This window comes from Dendropsophus ebraccatus, chromosome 2 (genome assembly GCF_027789765.1).
Source record: "Dendropsophus ebraccatus isolate aDenEbr1 chromosome 2, aDenEbr1.pat, whole genome shotgun sequence".
Taxonomy (NCBI): Eukaryota; Metazoa; Chordata; class Amphibia; order Anura; family Hylidae; genus Dendropsophus; species Dendropsophus ebraccatus.
Window position 1 is genome coordinate 42,266,827 of NC_091455.1, and position 18,594 is coordinate 42,285,420.

The following is an 18,594-nucleotide window of genomic DNA, read 5'->3' on the forward strand; positions in this document are numbered from 1 at the left end:
TGATTCACTCTCAAACCATTTCGTTCAGCAGTTCATCTAGTTCATTTAGTTCACAGGTCACATGATGCCTCTCTCTATCAGCTCCTCATAGGATATGGCTGGAGAATCAGCAGGCTGTTTTAGAGATAGGATAGCAACCAATCACAGCTCAGCCTTCTGATATTGTTCTGGCAAGTGAGAGAACTGGAGAAGGATGAACATTTAAAAAAAAAAAAAAAAGTAAGCTTTCCAATACTTATCAGTTGCAGTCTGCCCGACATGGAGTCATGTAATCTTCCCAGTCTGACACAGAGCTCCTTGCAACATGACATTCTGTGGGACAAACAGCAGCTGATAAGTACTGGGAAGACTATAACTCATCCTAGGAGCCACAGCTTCTGTGTAATGAACTAGAACTGTTCAATATCTTCTCAGCAGAATCCAGAGAAATACTGAACTAAATGAACTAATCTTTTGAACTAATCTTTTCAGTGAACTAGTTCATAGTGAACTAATCACCAAAACGAACTAGATTTCCCATCACTACAGCACACGCTCTTCCTGTCTACATTCCTACACTTCCTATAATCCCATCGCTCAGCCCCTCCCATCCATGTGACTGGTCACATGACCGTGACATCATCAAAGGTCCTGTGTCTGTGTCGGTGCGGTGGTGAGGGCAGTATGAGTGTGCGGAGCAGAGGCGGCGGAGCGGGTGAGTGCTGCGGTCACCGGTCCACACCCCGTGTATAGTGCTGAGCGGTGTGGTCAACAGCAGCACAGAGGGAGGGAGCACAGCGGCCCTGCTCTACAGGTGAGCGGCTCCCACAGCCCTGTGTGTGTGTAGTCCCGGCACTGTCTGTTCTATGGGATCTGCTGACTCTCCGTCATCATGTGTGTACATGGGGGTGATACTTAGTATCAGTACTGAGCTGTGTCACTATCAGTGTGGGTTATACTGCTTGTGCTGGGGATTTATATGGGAACATGATAATATACAGTATAGACCAATGTTCCCCATCTTTAACCCTTCACCTGTTTACAAACTACAACTCCCATCATGATGTGCCATCCAACTGCCTGTACCTGATGGGAGTTGTAGTTTTGCAACAGCCAGAGAGCCATAGGTTGGTGAACACTGATGATGGGGAACCTCCCGCCCTCCAGCTGTTGCAAAACTACAACTCCCATCATGCCTGGACAGCCAAAGCTTCGCTTTGGCTGTCCATGAATGATGGGAATTGTAGTTTTGCAACAGCTGGAGGGCCAAGGTTCTCAGTTGCTGATATAGACTGTCAGGATTGATGCATCAGTAGCATATGGCACAGGCCGTCATTTTTACATAGTGTGAACCAAGCCGTATACTGAAGCCCAAACTGGGATTAAGGCAAAGTTTAGTGAGCGCAACAGAACCTGCTGGTGACTGTTCTATGGAGGGTCTAATATCTGCATTTAAAGGGCTCCCCGGGGGGACAGACTAACTTGTAAAGTTTTTCTATAACTTTTCTGACACTTTCACAATGGGAACAGATGGATGAGTGCACCTGGCCACTTCCATATCCGGTTTTATTGGCCCCGCATGGATGGGACTCTTATGGAGGCTTTGGTCTCAAATAATAAGTCATGTGACCCTAAGGGGTGCATTATTTGCTGTCATGTGACTATTTTTAGGCAGCAACTTGTGTGAGTTAAAATTTATACCAGGTATCTCCATGTGTTGCACAACTACAACTCCCAGCATTACCACTTTAATAAATCGCTGTCCTATTGCAGGTGAGTGGTAGTCACACATGACTAACATTGATCCCTGTGCTGGGAAACGTGCTTACAGTCTGGGACAAGCCATCCAGTAGGTTTGGATTTCTGGTGACTCTTCTGTTTTGGTTGTGTGTATCATCATGATGCATATACAATTATTGCTTAGAGTGTGGCTGAGCCGTCCCGTCCTCTTGGTATTCCACAACCAGAGCTGCTATGTAGCTGCATGGTATCCCTAGTGGACTCGTGTTTCCTTTGTCTACACGTGGTGGTCTTATGGTGGGAGAATGGTATCTTTCTGCAAAGGTTCCACATCTTCTCTCTATTTGGCTATGTTCACACGTGTTTTTTTTTTGGAGTATATTTTTAGGCGTAAACAACAGCAACAACATGGTACCTATTTTGGGTGTAATACTGTTGTATCTGCAAAAAAAGTGTGTTAGTAGGGGTGCTATGTTTTCTTTTTGCCTTTGTTTGGAAAATGCGAGCACAGACTTGATTCACATACACAAAAAAGTCACATAGAAAAGTGCATATAATCACTCCAGGAAAGCTTGAATGTATGAGGATCATTTTTCTTTGAAAATAGGCATGTTTTGTGCTCCAAAATACAGTGTGCAAACATATCCTTAAAGGGGTACTCCAGTGAAAATCTTTTTCTTTCAAATCAACTGGTTTCAGAAAATGATAGATTTGTGATTTGCTTCTATTTAAAAATCTCAAGTCTTCCCATACTTATCAGCTGCTGAATATCCTGCAGGAAATGTTTTCTTTTTAGTCTGACACCGTGCTTTCTGACAGAGATGGCAGCAGAGAGCACTGTGTCAGACTTAAAAGAAAACCTTTATTGCTGGACATACAGCAGCTGATAAGTATGGGAAGACTTGAGATTATTAAAGGACAACTCCCACAAAAATTTTTTTTTGCTCATTTAACACACATTACAAAGTTATATAACTTTGTAATGTGGTTAAATACCCGGCCTGGCCCCCTTCCCCCACTTTCGGACCCCCGACCCCCCACCCCGGAAGTTAAGGAATATATACATTACCTATTACGATCGTCACGGTCCTCTTCTCCGGGGCGGCATCTGGTGACGACGACGTCAGAGCCGAGGGGCGGTCCGGGTCTTCTTCCTCCTCGGCGTCTTCATGCAAAGTGAATGGGGATGAAAAGGCTGCTGGTGCACATGCGCACCAGCAGCCTTTTCATTGGCTGGAGCGCATCACATGGCTTCCAGCTTGCTCAGCCCTGATTGGCTAAGCTTGCTGGAAGCCATGTGATGCGCTCCAGCCAATGAAAAGGCTGCCGGTGCGCAAGCGCACTGGCAGCCTTTTCCATCCCCTGGACCCGGAAGTTGGAGACATCGCTGGATGGCGGAAGGCGGCGACGGAGAGGCGGACGGCGGGCGAATCGAGTGGCGATCGTCACCGGAGAGATGGTGAGTATGGTGTCTGTGTGTGTCTGTGTTTTTTTTTTTTTTGGGGTCCCGCGGGAGTTGTCCTTTAAATCGAGGTGAATTACAAATCTATATAACTTTCTGCGCTGGAAACAGTGTTTCTAAACTCCACTCCTTGAGACCCCCAACAGGCCATGAATGGAGGGTATCCCACAGAAAGAAGACTTGTAATACCTGGTTCACTGACTATATCACATGTGAAGTACTAAGGAATTCCTCAAAATACAACCTTTTGGGGGTCATGAGGCCTTGAATTGAGAAACACTGCCTTAGAGGTTTACATTGTTGTGGGGTTTTAATGCCAAATTTGCCCCTATGTGGAGTAAGATGCCTCTTAATACAGTGATCTGTCCTGGTGACATCCTGAATAATGCCCATATTGTATTTTTTAAAGGGGCACTTCAGTGGGGAAAAATACTTCAGATCAACTGGTGTCAGAAAGTTATATAGATTTGTATATCTTCCATTACTTATCAGCTGCTGAATGTCCTGCAGGAAGTGGTGTATTTTTTCTTCCAGTCGCTGCTGCCACCTCTGTCCATGTCAGGAACTGTCTAGAGCAGGAGAGGTTTTCTATGGGGATTTGCTCCTGTTCTTGTCAGTTCCTGTCACAGACAGAGGTGGCAGCAGAGAGCATTGTATCAGACTAAAAAGAATACCACTTCCTGCAGAACATACAATAGGTGAAAAGTACAGGAAGACTGGACATTTTTAAATAGAAGTAAACTACAAATCTATCAGATGAGCGAACCTGGAGCATGCTCGAGTCCATCTGAACCCGAACTTTTGGCATTTGATTAGTGGTGGCTGCTGAAGTTGGATAAAGCCCTAAGGCTATGTGGAAATCATGGATATAGTCATTGGCTGTATCCATGTTTTCCAGACAACCTTAGAACTTTACCCAACTTCAGCAGCCACCGCTAATCAAACGCCGAATGATCGGGTTCGGATCAACTCGAGCATGCTCCAGGTTCGCTCATCTCTAAAATCTATATAACTTTCTGACACCAGTTGATTTAAAAAAAAAAAAAAAAAAAAAAAAAAAAAAAGAGTTCCCCTTTAATAAAAAATTCAAAGCTGTGTGTGCTGGACTTTGTGCTGCCAGCTCTGAGGGCTGTATGTTATTATTGTGCTCAGTCAGATGAGAATGAGATGTGAAAGGAAAGTCAGCATAAAATCACTGGTTGGTCTTCTCTGTGTATGAATAGAGGCTTTGTACATCATGGAGGCTTTTGTTTGTTATTTTTTTATTTATATATATATATATATATAATTTCCTGTAATAAATAATTTTTTCCTTTACCTTTCTCCTCTCTATTTGTATCAGATATCGCTTTGGTGATGGAGTACCATGTTGGGATAAATTGATGGAGTTTTTCAGCAGAGTGAAACGGCAACAAAGATGGCGACCCCTTATGTGCCTGTGCCAATAGGAAATCCCTCTTCAAGCAGCATAACCACTAGAAGCCAAAGAAGCTCTTCCCTCGGAAGCTGCTCAACAAGCTCAACCTCCTCGAAAGAGCCAGGGGAAGATGGCCACCCCAGAAGCCGCAAGAAGCTCAGCGCCCCGGACCAGCTGAGCTGTACGTCCTCCATGTGTAGCAGCCCCCTCGTAAGGACTAAATTTGACTCCTCTGTAGAATATAACTCCCGACCAGTGCCACATGAACATGTTCCAGACTCATCAGAGCTGGAAGAGAGGCCTTCAACACCCACCATCCTAGGGTACGAAGTGATGGAGGAACGGGCAAAGTTTACAGTAAGTGTATCCTTCTTACATAGATATTCAGTGCAGGGTTTTCCTCCTGTTCTTATAGACATGTTACCTTTTGTGTATATGATCAGTGTTTTCAGCCGTTCATGTCAGAAAGGTTTCTCTGCATTTATATTCTTCAGTTCAGTGTGTCGGCTATGGAAGTCACATGCAAATCATAAGGGGTTGTCCGGCAAAAAATCTTTTTCTTTCAAGTCAACTGGTTTCAGAAAGTTATATAGATTTGTAATTTACTTCTATTTCAAAATCTCAAGTCTTCTAGTACCTATCAGCTGCTGTAGGTCTTGCAGGAAGTGGTGTTTTCTTGTCAGTCTGACACATTGCTCTCTGCTGCCACTTCTGTCCGAGACAGGAACTGTCCAAAGCAGCAGCAAATCCTCATGGAAAATTTCTCCTACTCTGGACAGTTCCTGCCATGGACAGAGGTGGCAGCAGAGAGCACTGTCAGACTGAAAAAAATATATAATTTCATGCAGGGCATACAGCAGCTGATAAATACTGGAAGACTGGTTATTATTAAATATAAATAAATTACAAATATATATATAACTTTCTGACATCAGTTGATTTGAAAGAAAAAGATTTTTGCTGGATAACCCCTTTACTCTTTATTAGACTTGTTCATTGACATGAATGCATTTCTGGGGTGGTTTCCTGACAGTGTTACTGTCATTTTAAAATAACTTTTGATGTGCCAGATCAGTGCTGAGACCTCCAGAATCTGTAGATATTGATAAGATACACCTTGAGTCTCCCAGAGATTACCTCTGATCGCTGGGGACTCTTTGTAATTGGGGAGCTCTGCACATCAGCTGTAAGCTACTGGGAACGGTTCACACCCCACCAGAGAGGTGATTGGTCCTCTATAAATCTGTCGTCAGCATACGTCCTTATATAAGGATCAGTATTCTTTCGCCTAAGGAAAGGGTTGTCACATCTCTGTAATACCTCCCACACTGTTTAGGCATGGATATGGATGTCACGGCCAGGTTGATCTTGTATTTAGAGATGAGTGAACTGAGTTTTACAAACTGTGATTCATTATGAATTTTACAAAAAGTTCGGTACTGAGCCAAACTTTTTGCAAACGTTGTAATGAGTTCAGAAAGATGGAGGCCACACAATTTAATGTACACAAAAAAAACAAAAAAGGGTATGCTCTCCTGTCTGCACTCCACCGGTGTCCCCCTACAGGAGGCGGGGCTGTGCCAGTGATTGGCTGACTGGCCTGTCTCTCTCATCTCAGGAGTGACAAACCCGCTCAGCTAAACGCTGGTTGGGATGCTGTCTCGCTGAAGGCCGCTTTGTGGGACCCTGGAGAAGGAGCATGGACAAGTAACTGTTGATTAGCAAAGCCAAAGCCAGAAACAGACTATAACCAGAGATCAGGTCATAAAGGAAAGCCTGAGATTTCTCCTCTTTTCAAATCCGTTCCTGGCTTTGGCTTCAAATCTTTGGCAGATAATCTGTCAGAGAATCTTTCTGTGTAAATGGACCCTTATAAACAGCACTAAAACTGCCAAAGGCTTCCAAACATTCAGCTGTTTTAGTGCTGTTTATTGCAATCGTTCAGCTGTTTTAGGCTGCATTCACATGTCTGTATGTTTTGCGGACCCACGGACGGTGAATGGCTGTCCTGGATTGTGTCCCCACCTGGCATGATGTATCTACATCAGCGGAGATTCAAACAGTTTCTCCGCTGCCGGCATTACGTTGATACATTATGAGGGGTGGGGAAACAATCCAGGACAGCCATCACCATCCGTGGGGTTGCAAAATTTTGAGTTGAACCCAAACTTTGTTTCAAAGTTTGGCGAACATGCTGAACCGAACTGTAAAAAGAAAAAATTAACTCATCATTACTTGTATTTTATTGGAGATCTGGAGAGTCCTGATAATGACTGGTGCTTTACAGTAGCGGCTTGTTATACCTTTTTTATACCTATTGTTACTTTTTGTTATACCTTTTGTTATACCTTGTTATTAGAGAAGAGCAAACCTCGAGCATGCTCGAGCCCATACGAACCCGAACATTCAGCATTTGATTAGCGGTGGCTGCTGAAGTTGGATAAAGCCCTAAGGCTATGTGGAAAACATGAATATAGTCATTGGCCGTATCCATGTTTTCCAGACAACCTTAGAGCTTTATCCAACTTCAGCAGCCACCGCTAATCAAATACCGAACGTTCGGGTGCGGATGGACTTGAGCATGCTCCAGGTTTGCTCATCTCTACTTGTTATGCCTTTTGTTACGTTTTGTTATACCTTTGACAATTTTATCATTGAAAATGTCATGATGAGATTTCCCCATTTAAAGAGAAAGAGAAGTGGATTTCCAGTGAGAAGGGAAGTTATACATCTATATAGACTTTACATGACCTGATGCTATAACGTTGTGTTTGCAGACTAATATTGGACAATCAGAGTTTATTGACCTTAGAAGGATTATAAATTTTTCCTTTATTATAGTAAACCTGTTGTGTGACTTCTCGTTTTGTCACTTTTCTATTGTTTGTGTAGTTTCTCCTGCTGCCATCTGCACTTCAGGCTGTAACAATTGTCCTCTGTCTAGTTGCTGGCTGGTGTGAACAGGCCGCTATTCCTCAGTGGGAGCTATTATTAAATGTAGGTGCTGGAAATCACCTGGAAGGACAGGAGACTGGAGTGATTGTTCACAGTGCTCTTTTTCTATGAAGAGTTTCCATGTAGTGTTGTGACAGACAGCGCTTCCCCTGATATTAGGTGTATTTTCCATTGTTGTAATGAACCTGTAGCCAATCCTGCTGGGATTTAGCGATTCTAGTAGAAATCCTATTCTTCACTTCAAGGTATTATACTTGGCACATCGCATTTCGCATTGTTTTGTATATACTTTGTATATGGATTTTATCTTTTTGGTCCATTTATATTTAATCTTTATGATCGGCAGGTCTACAAGATTCTGGTGAGAAGAAGCCCGGATGAGAGTTGGGTGGTGTTTCGGAGGTACACAGATTTTTCAAGGCTTAATGACAAGGTGAGTTCTGTTTGCCATGTACTGGTCTTATATTGCTGTTTTTTTTACAAATTTGCGATCATTATATAATATATATATATATATATATATATATATATATATATATATATATATATATATATATATATATATATATATATAATCACAGTAACCCTGAAAGGGCAGGCCATACACCGAGCATTGTTACACCTACTGGTGACCTCTCCTGACGCGTCTGTCTTAGTATTTCTGTTTTCCATGATGTAACAATTCTGGTGCACACAGTAGCTATGTTCTTCCCTCAGGAAATGGCTGCAGAGCTCCAATGTAACACCATCTTCATGTCCGGAGCACATTTACAATGGATTGTCACATGCTCCTTATATGCTGCTTCTCTGTGCAGAAGGATTGGCGGGGCAGTAGCAGTCCCTGTGGACCATATTATGCATTGCAGACAACTACTCCAAGCTCTTCCTCTAACAGTGTATTCCACTGACTTCTTTACACTGAGCCTCCACCCTAGTGCACTTTATATTCTGCTCCTCCACAATTAAACCTTTCACATTAGTTCCAAGTTTTGGCCTCTCCCTCCTGTTTTCCCCTCCTATAGTTCCTAGTGCTGCACCTGAGCATGCATGAGCCACAAGCTAAGCTAAACTATGGGAGGTAGGATCCTTTTACACTGGGTGATTATCTGCCAATTAGGCAGAATCGGGCAGCTATAGTTGTATTTCATCTATACTGCCAATACTGCCATCACATCTTTGGCCAGTAAGTGGTGAGGGATTTTGTGCCTGTAGAAGTGATTTCTGCATATGGAGGAACATTGCTTTTTACTGCAGAATTTTATTAGCGGAAAGTTCTATGTTGGACAGCTTTTTTTTATTTTTATTTTTTTTCATTTTAAATGAGAGCTTCAAGGCTTTGATACAACATACATTTATTAAATCTAAAGGACTTGGTAATGACTAGTTACTGTCTGGTCATTTCTGCTTTACTGGAAAAGCAAGTGATCTTTGCAATCGGCTCAGACCCCGGGGTCGTATGATGTACTTCACTCAGGATGATGGAAAGCCGGGAGGAAGGATGTCAGCTTTTGCAATCCATATGACATACCTTCCCCCTCCTTAGCCATGGAATGTAAAATGTCTGTGGATTTGGGGAAGTTCACATGGATATCCTGTAGTGCACATAAAGGATGTTATAACCATCTGTGCGTTTTTTATAACAGCGCAAGATATTCTGGCTTTAGTGTCATCACAGACAGTCCGCTTTTTTTCCTTCTGTTTTCTGCTGCTATTAAGATATCCTGTGCAAAAAAAATAATAAAATTTACCATTAAATCTCGGTCAGCTGAAAGAAATGTTTCCTGGTTTTCGGCTCGCTCTTCCACCTAAACGTTGGTTTAAGGACAATTACGACTACGACTTCCTGGAGGACAGGCAGCTGGGCCTGCAGGCTTTCTTACAGAACCTGGTAGCTCACAAGGACATTGCGAACTGGTAAGCCACCAACTGTACTGCAATAACCATATAATGATGTTACATCACATAAAAGCCGACACGTCAGATTCTGGGACCATCACATCCTATAAATTCTGTACTGAGAGGATCCATAGAGAATTGGATTCCAGCAATTGTATGGTGTCAGATTCTTTAAGATGAATGGCAGAATGCCCCGGATACTTTATATGAAATGCCATTTTCCCTTCTAGAATCATTGTTGCAGCACTCTCCAATGGGCTTTATTTTTATGTGCACATAATAGCAGGAAAATATGTTCAGATGAAGTATAGTGTATGGTATTAACATGGAAGATGTATAGTTATATTCGATATTGCAATATTATATTCTGTCAGCCCAAGAGACAGCCATTGGTTATTTACAGTCCAATCCCATGATAGTCTGGGTAGAGGATACCCTCAGCCTCCCTCAGTAAAATAAAGCAATATTGTTTGTTTAGTTTTCTTTTTTTATAATAATTTATTTTTGGTATATTATGAAGCAGCCATCTTACCTGAGCTGCATTTAGTGACATGCTTTACAGCAGCCCTCCTAGAGATGGACACGGTCTGTAGACCTTATACTTTGTATAGGACACATTTGTAATCATGCTCTGTGACCTGTGCAGGGGTCATTCTAAAGAGCAGAGCTCCTGTTTTCTCTATATACTGATGTCCTCTTTCACTGTAATTCTAGACAGATCACTTTCCACCAGACTCCTCCTTATTATCACACAGAGAACAGGAAACAGGAGTATAATATTAGGCCTAGTGGCCAGATTACAAACTGCAAAATGTCAGGATTATTTTATAATATAGATAGTAAAATAGATAAAACATCACCAGAATAAAACATATGTTTAGAGTGTAGCCATCATTCTTCGCTGGTGGCAGGATACGCTGTCAGAATCCTGTCATGCAGTCAATGTCACTGCCAGAAGAGTTCCGTCCCCGGTGTGTACTCCTGAACAGTGGCAGGATTTTGATAGCGTAACCCGCCTCTGCAAAAAAAATGACATAAAAACTTCATGTAAACAATAGTTTTTTTTTCTGCTCATACATTCCCTTTTAAAGAACAGGAATACTTTAAGATAAACATGGCTTTGTAACATGCCTATTTCTGATATCCTAATAAATTTACCTAGAAAAGTGTAAGAAACCAAAGACAATGGCACAGATTGAGGTTGATGTATTTATTCCCATGCTAAAGTAGCATATCACATATATACCGTGTATAATAGTGGCTGACCCCTATTGTAACCCTGCTTCACATCATCTGTGTTACCAATACGGTTGTATACGGCAGCTTACAGCAGATTATCCTGTTGTACCCTGCAGTTGTCAGGCAAGTCCTAATCCTATTGAGGGTGATAATCACTGGCTGTGTAACACATACCTAACCGTAACCATGAAACGCAATCCGCCCGCCATTGTCTCCTATTAACCATTGGTGGTAGGGAATTATCAGAAATTATTTTTTGTTTTTTACAGTGCTCAAAGTTGCTCATTTGTTACTGAAATCTGAATATGTATTGGTGTGTATTATAGTGGCTGTTAACCAGCTTCTCACCAAATATGAATGGAATAGACTATAAGGGGAGATTTATCAAACATGGTGTAAAGTGAAACTGGCCCAGTTGCCCCTAGCAACCAATCAGATTCCTCCTTTCATTTTCCAAAGAGTCTGTGAGGAATGAAAAGTGGAATCTGATTGGTTGCTAGGGGCAACTGAGACAGTTTCACTTTACACCATGTTTGATCAATTTCCCCCTATATGCACTGCTTTACAGAGTTAAAGGGGTACTCCAACATAAATCATATAAATCAGGGCTTCTAAAATGTTTCTGCTCAGACCTCATCAACCCATCAGTGGTGGAACCCCAGCATATATTACCATACAATGCTTATGTTGCCTCTGCAGTGTAGTGTGCTCCCTAGCAGTACCAGACAACACACTGTAACGTAGAATACCTTCCAGAAGCTCCGGACAAATAGCACAGAGGATCTCTCCCAGAAACCAATACAATAAAGACAGATATTTAATCTTCACAGTCAACTTATTGTTGTGAACTACAACTCCCAGCATGTCTGAGCATGTATAAGTGGTAATCTTTTTGTATGTAGTTAGAGCCACAGACCACTCCTGCACCATTGCCAAAATGTGTATCTGCTGGTCATTGTAGTTCCTCCATAATTGTGTCCTATTATAATCTACACCAGGGATGGGGAACCTTCGGCCCCCAAGCTGTTGAAAAACTACAATTCCCATCATGCCTGGACAGCCAAAGCTGTAGCTTCCCCACTTTTGGATTTGCTGGTGGTAGCAGGAGGAGAAGAAACCAACTTAGACTTCATGGCAACAGTCATTGCATTCATTGTAGGGTTCTAACACAGCTCAGGTCACAGAGCATGCCTAGAACACTCTCCTATAGAAGGTCTCTTTAGACACCAGTTTTATCTAGTCCATATGGCTGCTGTGTGTGAAGAGTGCACAGCAGAGCAGCAGTTCAGGGCAGCCAACACCATAAGCATGTAAGGAAAATAGAATAAAATAATTTACAATCATTAAATCTGTTGCAAGAAATCTCAGTGATGTCTTCTCCTTCATATGGTAAGATGTGAGATGGAAGCAGTGCTGCACCCATCGCTCCGGGCATTGAGCTTCTAGTCTCCTCGGCTATGAGCCGTGCTTACGCATCAGAAATCTTCATGTCTGGAGCATTGCCCCCATCAGCACAGGGTGCGGGAGGTCACTCGGAATTGTCTGGGAGGAGGACAATGCCGTGCACTGGTCTTGCTGGTATAATGGGGCTTTATATTGGCTAACAGCAGAATAATTGCTCATTCTCCTCTCCCGGCTGTTGTCACTACGTGGGCTAACATCCCACTCATAACTGGCTAGGAAGGATGCAGTACACGTCTGGCAGCGTATATTGTATACTATGCAGATTTCTGTGGGAATCTGTCTCCCTGAACAATGTGTGTACAGTGCCCAGTCCGTCACGTGTGCTGACGACTCTCAACATCACAAAGCAGGGGGCGTCTCCGATCCTCCTGTAGTTTATTACTTTGCTGTTTGGGTTATTTTTAGAGCAGGGATCTGGGGGGTTTATTGCTGGAGCCGCAGAGTAGTCTAGTGTAGAAGCAGGAGGACAGCAGTCCCAGCCTAAACACCAACTTTACATGGAAAGAGAGAGATTTTTCCCAGTACTGTTAGCATTCCACATGAAACCTGTTGCATCGCTGTAGAGAGTCAGCTGTCACAGGAATTTACTGGGCAGTTCATTGAGAAAAGCACTAAGCTCTTAAAGGGGTTATCTGCTATGCACAGGAGAAGGGGTTGGGATATAAGTTTTTATAATGTTATGATGGTGCTTTTTGTGTGTGTGTGGGGGACATTAAAAGAAAGCAAAGAAATATAAATATTTTTTTTAAGATTCCTTAGAGAATGGTGAGCAGCAATCGTGCAGAGAAGAAGGGCTTGTGCTATTGATTTGTGCAAAATTCAACCTTATTCACACAGACATTTAAAAAAAAATAACGTGATATTCAGTCATGTCAAAATTTAAAGGACAACTCGTTTTTTGTTCCCCCCCCCCCTTAACTAACACACATTACAAAGTTATATAACTTTGTAATGTGTGTCAGTCACCTGTCTGGAGCCGTTCCACCTCTTCCCCACCACAGAGAGTGAAACATGGTTGCCTGCTTTGGCTGTAACTTATGATCACGGTCGGTGTCAACATTGAAACCCGGTGGGATCTTTACTTTTGACAAGTCAAAAGTTAATACAAATGATTGTACCTCTTTAACCTTTGCATCACTGTGACATGTCACATGGACAAAGCGTGGGACTAAGTGGGAGAGACATTTTTTTTGTTTCCTATGTCAAATTACTATAAATTCCCAATAAGAATCTGTACAGGATAAATAACGCAATGTAAGAAGTGTCTGGAAACTCTATTAAAGAGCTGCCTTTTCTTCCAGCGCCCCTGTGAGATTATTTCTGTGTCTGGATGATCCGCCCGGTCCCTTTGATAGCCTGGAAGAGAGCAGGGTAAGGAAATTAAAATACATTCTCCATGCATCTCCATAGGGATTCTTTTATCTTGTACCTTTGGGGCATTTGCCTCTCTGGTATCGGTAACAGGCTCATCCATGCACATCATTCTTATCATATTCAGTCTGGCTGCAACGTTTGACCATGTGTTTGTGTGTAATATATATATATATATATATATATATATATATATATATATATATATATATATATATATTACAATCTCTGTGTATGTGTCCAGGCTTTTTGTGAGACTTTAGAAGAAACGAATTACAGACTTCAAAGGGATCTCGCGGAGAAGCAGAAGGAGCTTGAAGCCTTGAAGAAGCTGTTAAATGAAAAGCAATTGCACATAGAGAGGCTGGAGAGCCGGATCCAGTGAGTATATCCTATTAACATGTTCTGTGAGGTCTAGGTAGCGTTACGGAAATCGGGAACTGTTTTGCAATATGAAATGTGAAAATCCTCTAAGGCCTCACTCACACTAGGGCTGTCATAAGGAATCTGCATCCCATCTATTTGTTGTGCTGCAAGACAGACAACAATTCCACAAAGTAACATGTCGCTTCTTGGGGGTCGATGTTTGGTATCCTGGATGTAGATTAGCCTGCTGTGTGGAGCTAACCTGTGTCCAACCATTAGCATTGAAAGCGAGAGTCTAAATGATTGGGGTCAGACTGCAATCCTGAAGTAGCTGCAACATGCCAAAAATCTATCCAAGATAGAGACTCACCTGCTTCTGGTCACAGCTTGATCCCATTCAGTTACATTAGCTGCGATGCAGCACCATTCCTGAAGCGTGGCACGGCGATCTTTGGCCATATGAGCCAAGTCACTGTGTAGCTTTGGCCTAATACTTTACCGAATTATTCTCCTATCAAGCTCCATATCCCCTGTATAGACCTATAATAAGATGACAACATTCAGGCATTGTAGTCTCCATCCTGTTTGGTTTGTACGAAATGGCAGACTATAACTTTCTTACAGATATTTATTTACTCAGCTGGTGTCAGAAAGTTTTATATAGATTTGTAATTTAATACGATTTAAAAATCTCAAGTTTTCCGCTGCTGTATGTCCTGCAGGAAGTGGTGTATTCTTTTCAGTCTGACACGGTGCTCTCTGCTGCCACCTCTGTCCATGTCAGGAACTGCCAGAGCAATAGCAAATCCCCATAGAAAACCTCTCCTGCTCTGGACAGTTGCTGGAGTTCTCCTAAAGTTAAACAAAATACAGAAAAACTAGAAAAAAAGAGATAACAGATGATCAAAATCATATGATTCACTCATAGTGAACCAGCTGAATATTGAGCAGGTGAGAGAGCACTGGGCCAGAACTGTATGTCCAAGCCTGAGGACTGAATAATAACTGCAGTGCGGGGTAGTTCAGTGATGACGCACGCACGTCCACACATAAGCATGCTTACTGTCCTTCATCTACCCTGACTGGCCGTGGAGAATAGAACCATCTTTCAGCAATGTTTTTTCCATATGTTCTTTTATTCATAATTGGGGAATTGCTGTTTGTTTCTGGAGTTTACGAATATTTTAAGGCAAGTTCTGATACCTGTAGGTTATCTAGTATTGCTGTCTTCTGATGCTTTCATATCATTTATATAGGGAGATTGGCGCAGAGCACGGTAAGACACGTAGACCTTCTGGAGAGGAGAGTGAATGCAGTGGAGAGGTGGAGTCCTCTGCCATAGAGGCAGATCAGGTGGCTTCCATAGACAATGACAGGTAAGAGGTTATCATGCATAGATTATTGCTCCAAGCTGTTCTGTGTATAAAGCACCTGACTATGAAGAAAATCAGAAAAGTATGGAGCTCTTAAAGATAGACAATATGCTTCAAAAAGAAAACTGACTCCCTATGGAGAATTTAATGAGCGCTGTCACTTTAGAAAAAGAAACTTTTGACTTGTCCCAGAGACACGTCGAAAGTTTGGATTAGTCAGGTCTGGGTGTTCAGATGCTCACTAAATCTTTTCAGATAGCTGGGAAGAGAGCTTCTTTCTGTGGATTGATCCATCACATTGCAGGAGATGGGCTCCATAGACTTAAAATGGAGACACTGTGAGGCAGAAATGCCATAGAGCCCTGTTAGTCAGGAGAAGCGATCAGCTAAAGCCCCTATTACACGGGGCGACTGTGAGCTGTGAGGAGCAAATGAGTGCTCGTTCCTGGTTCCCCGCTCGCTGCCGACGCGTGTAATAGCTCCGGCAACGTGCGAGGAACGAGCGCTTTCTTGCTCCTCACAGTCGCCAGAGGGGGCAGTGGGGAGGTGCAGAGCGGCTGCCATGGTGATGGCTAGATCGTCTGGGCAGCCCCTTAGAGGATAGCGGCGGTCTACTGCCACTGCTCCTATTCCACGGAGCAACGGCAGCAGATTGCTGCTATCATTGTCACTTGTCTTTCAACATGTTGAAAGACAAACGACCGCAATGATCAGCCCATATCGTTCATATCAACTGATTGTTGTCTTCTATTACACAAGACGATTAGCGGCCGATAATTGTTCCATGTATTAGGGCCTTAAGCGCTTCACTCCGCAGCTGAATGCCTCAATGAGGTTCTGATCCCCCTAGACCCCGACTGATCAAAGTTTTGCACATGTCTCTAGAACAAGTCAAATACTTCTTACAGTGACAGACACCATCAGGATGCAGGATTCCTACGAAAGACAGATTCCTGAATACCCTGCCCACACAGGATGATTGACAGCCTTCTGGGCACATTCAGCTTATACAGGGAGAGCTGTCAATCTTCCTCTTTGGGTGGGCTAAGCTGTCCAGCATCTTCAATGTGACAAGTTTTCTTTTAAGTAATCTTGAAGCCTCATTTTAGTACTAGAAGGACGGGAGGGGGGGTCAAATTATTTTTACAGGGTCCCTAGATTTATCTGCTTGTTTTTATATTATATGATATGGATACCATAATTTTCATTTTACAACTATTGATAATATTTATTACTAGTTTTAAAGCGACTCTGTACCCACAATCTGACCCCCCCCCCCCCCCCCCCCAAACCACTTGTACCTTTTAATCCAAGATCTGTCCTGGGGTCCGTTTAGCAGGTGATGCAGTTATTCTGCTAAAAACAACTTTTAAACTGGCAGCCCCATGCCCAATGGCCGGGGCTTAGATTGTGTATGCCTTAGGCTGGCACACCCTCTCTGTCCCTCCCCGCCCTCCTCATCATTAGGAATGCTCCAGGCAGATTGTCTCCTATTCATCACCTGTGTCAGCATGGCACATGGGCTGGATCGTTAAGCACTTGTGCAATGTTAAGCATGAAGAAAATGTTCCAGTGGCATTCCTAATGATCAAGAGGGTGGGGAGGAGGGACGGAGGGGTGGTGCAAAGTTAGGGCACAGATACTCTAAGCCCGGCGCTGGGCACAGGGCTGCAAGTTTAAAAGTAGTTTTTTAGGATTATAACTATATCACCTGCCGAACCGACCCCAGGACAGATCTTGGATTAAAAGCAGCTATCTGAAGGTACAAGTGGTTTGGGGGGGGATCAGATTTTGGGTACAGAGTCGCTTTAAGGGCGTAGTACAGCTGAAGCCTTTTGTAATATATCATATGGTTGTGGTGAATTCTTTAAACCTGTAAATATTGAGTGTACCATGTTGTGTATCTAATCCATGACTCTGTCTTTCTCCCAATTTCCAGTTCCTTTAAGGAGAGTAGTGAGAACTGCTGGAATGAGTCCCTGCCTGAGATAGAAGTAGCAGAAGTGGCCGATCCCGATGAAGAAGTGTAATGTGCCTGTAATGATATGGGACGTGTTCTGTGCGTCCCCTGTACGCTGAGCTGTTGTCCTATATTGGGTCTAGAAGAGGACCACACAAGTAGTTTACAGAAACCAGTTCTAGTGAAGGACGTGCGGTTCTTGCTGCTAACTGACCGGCCCAATGGAGACTGCTCCAAAGGACTTGCCATCTTAGACCTGAGACCCTTGTGACTGCTTTCGTACACTATTAATACACCAGTAATGGCCTGGCTGTATCTGTCTCCTTGTGGCACTGTTTCAAGCACTTTGGTAGAATTTGTCGTTATTCTCATTAGTGCCACCGGGGCATGTTCTGCTTTGCCAAGACTTTTTTCTTTTTTTTTTTTCTTTTTTTTTACACAAAGAATGAATTGTTCAATGCCGTGGATGTTGCCAACCGAGTTATTTTTATCAGCAGCCGCTCAGAAAAAGGAAAAAGCCGTTCTAGTAACTGAGCAAAAGTATAGGTTGTATTATTAGCACCGAATGATTCACGGAAGATACACCTGACGTCTGGCAACTCCCTGTCAAGCTAAATGCCTACAGCGCGCGTGAATAAGCAGAATCTCTGCCCAGGTGTGATAGGTAAGAGGACAGGCAGAGCATTGTTTGTAAGCACAATCACAACCCCGCATATCTCCCAGTAACACCTGCTTTTATTGAAAGACTCCTCATCTCTATGAATTTCCAATATTTTAGCAGAAGCAATCTAAGACTAGATGTACCAAATGTAAAAGTCATGTATTTATAAAGGAAGGAAGGAAAAAAAAAAGTGACTGGTCATATATATTTTACACTATAGGGAAAGGGGAGCTAAAGAAGATGGATACAGATATATATATATATATATATATATATATATATATATATATATATATATATATATAGAGATTTATCAAACATGGTGTAAGGTCAAACTGGCTCAGTTGCCCCTAGCAACCAATCAGATTCCACCTTTCATTCCTCACAGACTCTGGAAAGTGAAAGGTGGAGTCTGATTGGTTGCTAGGGGCAACTGAGCCAGTTTCACTTTACACCATGGGGGAGATTTATCAAACATGGTGTAAAGAGAAACTGTCTCAGTTGCCCCTAGTAACCAATCAGATTCCACCTTTCATTTTCCAAAGCGTCTGTGAGGAATGAAAGGTGGAATCTGATTGGTTGCTAGGGGCAACTGAGCCAGTTTCACTTTACACCATGTTTGATAAATCTCCCCCAACGTTTGATAAACCTTACCCATAATCTCCCTATACACCATTTTGATTGCAGATGTAGAATCATTGCTCCCACTAT

The 18,594-nt window shown here is 42.7% G+C and overlaps 1 protein-coding gene across 3 annotated transcripts; it reads left to right on the forward strand.

Annotated features, from left to right (window-relative positions):
• Positions 1-559: 559 nt before the first annotated feature.
• SNX16 (sorting nexin 16) lies at positions 560-17,657 on the forward strand. Of its 3 annotated transcripts, none has more exons than XM_069959933.1 (8): positions 560-694; positions 4,524-4,955; positions 7,900-7,986; positions 9,319-9,467; positions 13,454-13,523; positions 13,768-13,904; positions 15,146-15,265; positions 17,202-17,657. In XM_069959933.1, exons 2-8 carry the CDS (start codon positions 4,599-4,601, stop codon positions 17,290-17,292), a joined length of 1,011 nt encoding a protein of 336 aa, XP_069816034.1. In that variant the 5' UTR covers positions 560-694; positions 4,524-4,598; the 3' UTR covers positions 17,293-17,657. The 3 variants fall into 3 exon arrangements, with proteins under 3 accessions (XP_069816034.1, XP_069816032.1, XP_069816035.1); XM_069959931.1 differs by having other exon boundaries at positions 561-793; XM_069959934.1 differs by lacking the exon at positions 560-694 and adding an exon at positions 3,102-3,178.
• Positions 17,658-18,594: the final 937 nt, after the last annotated feature.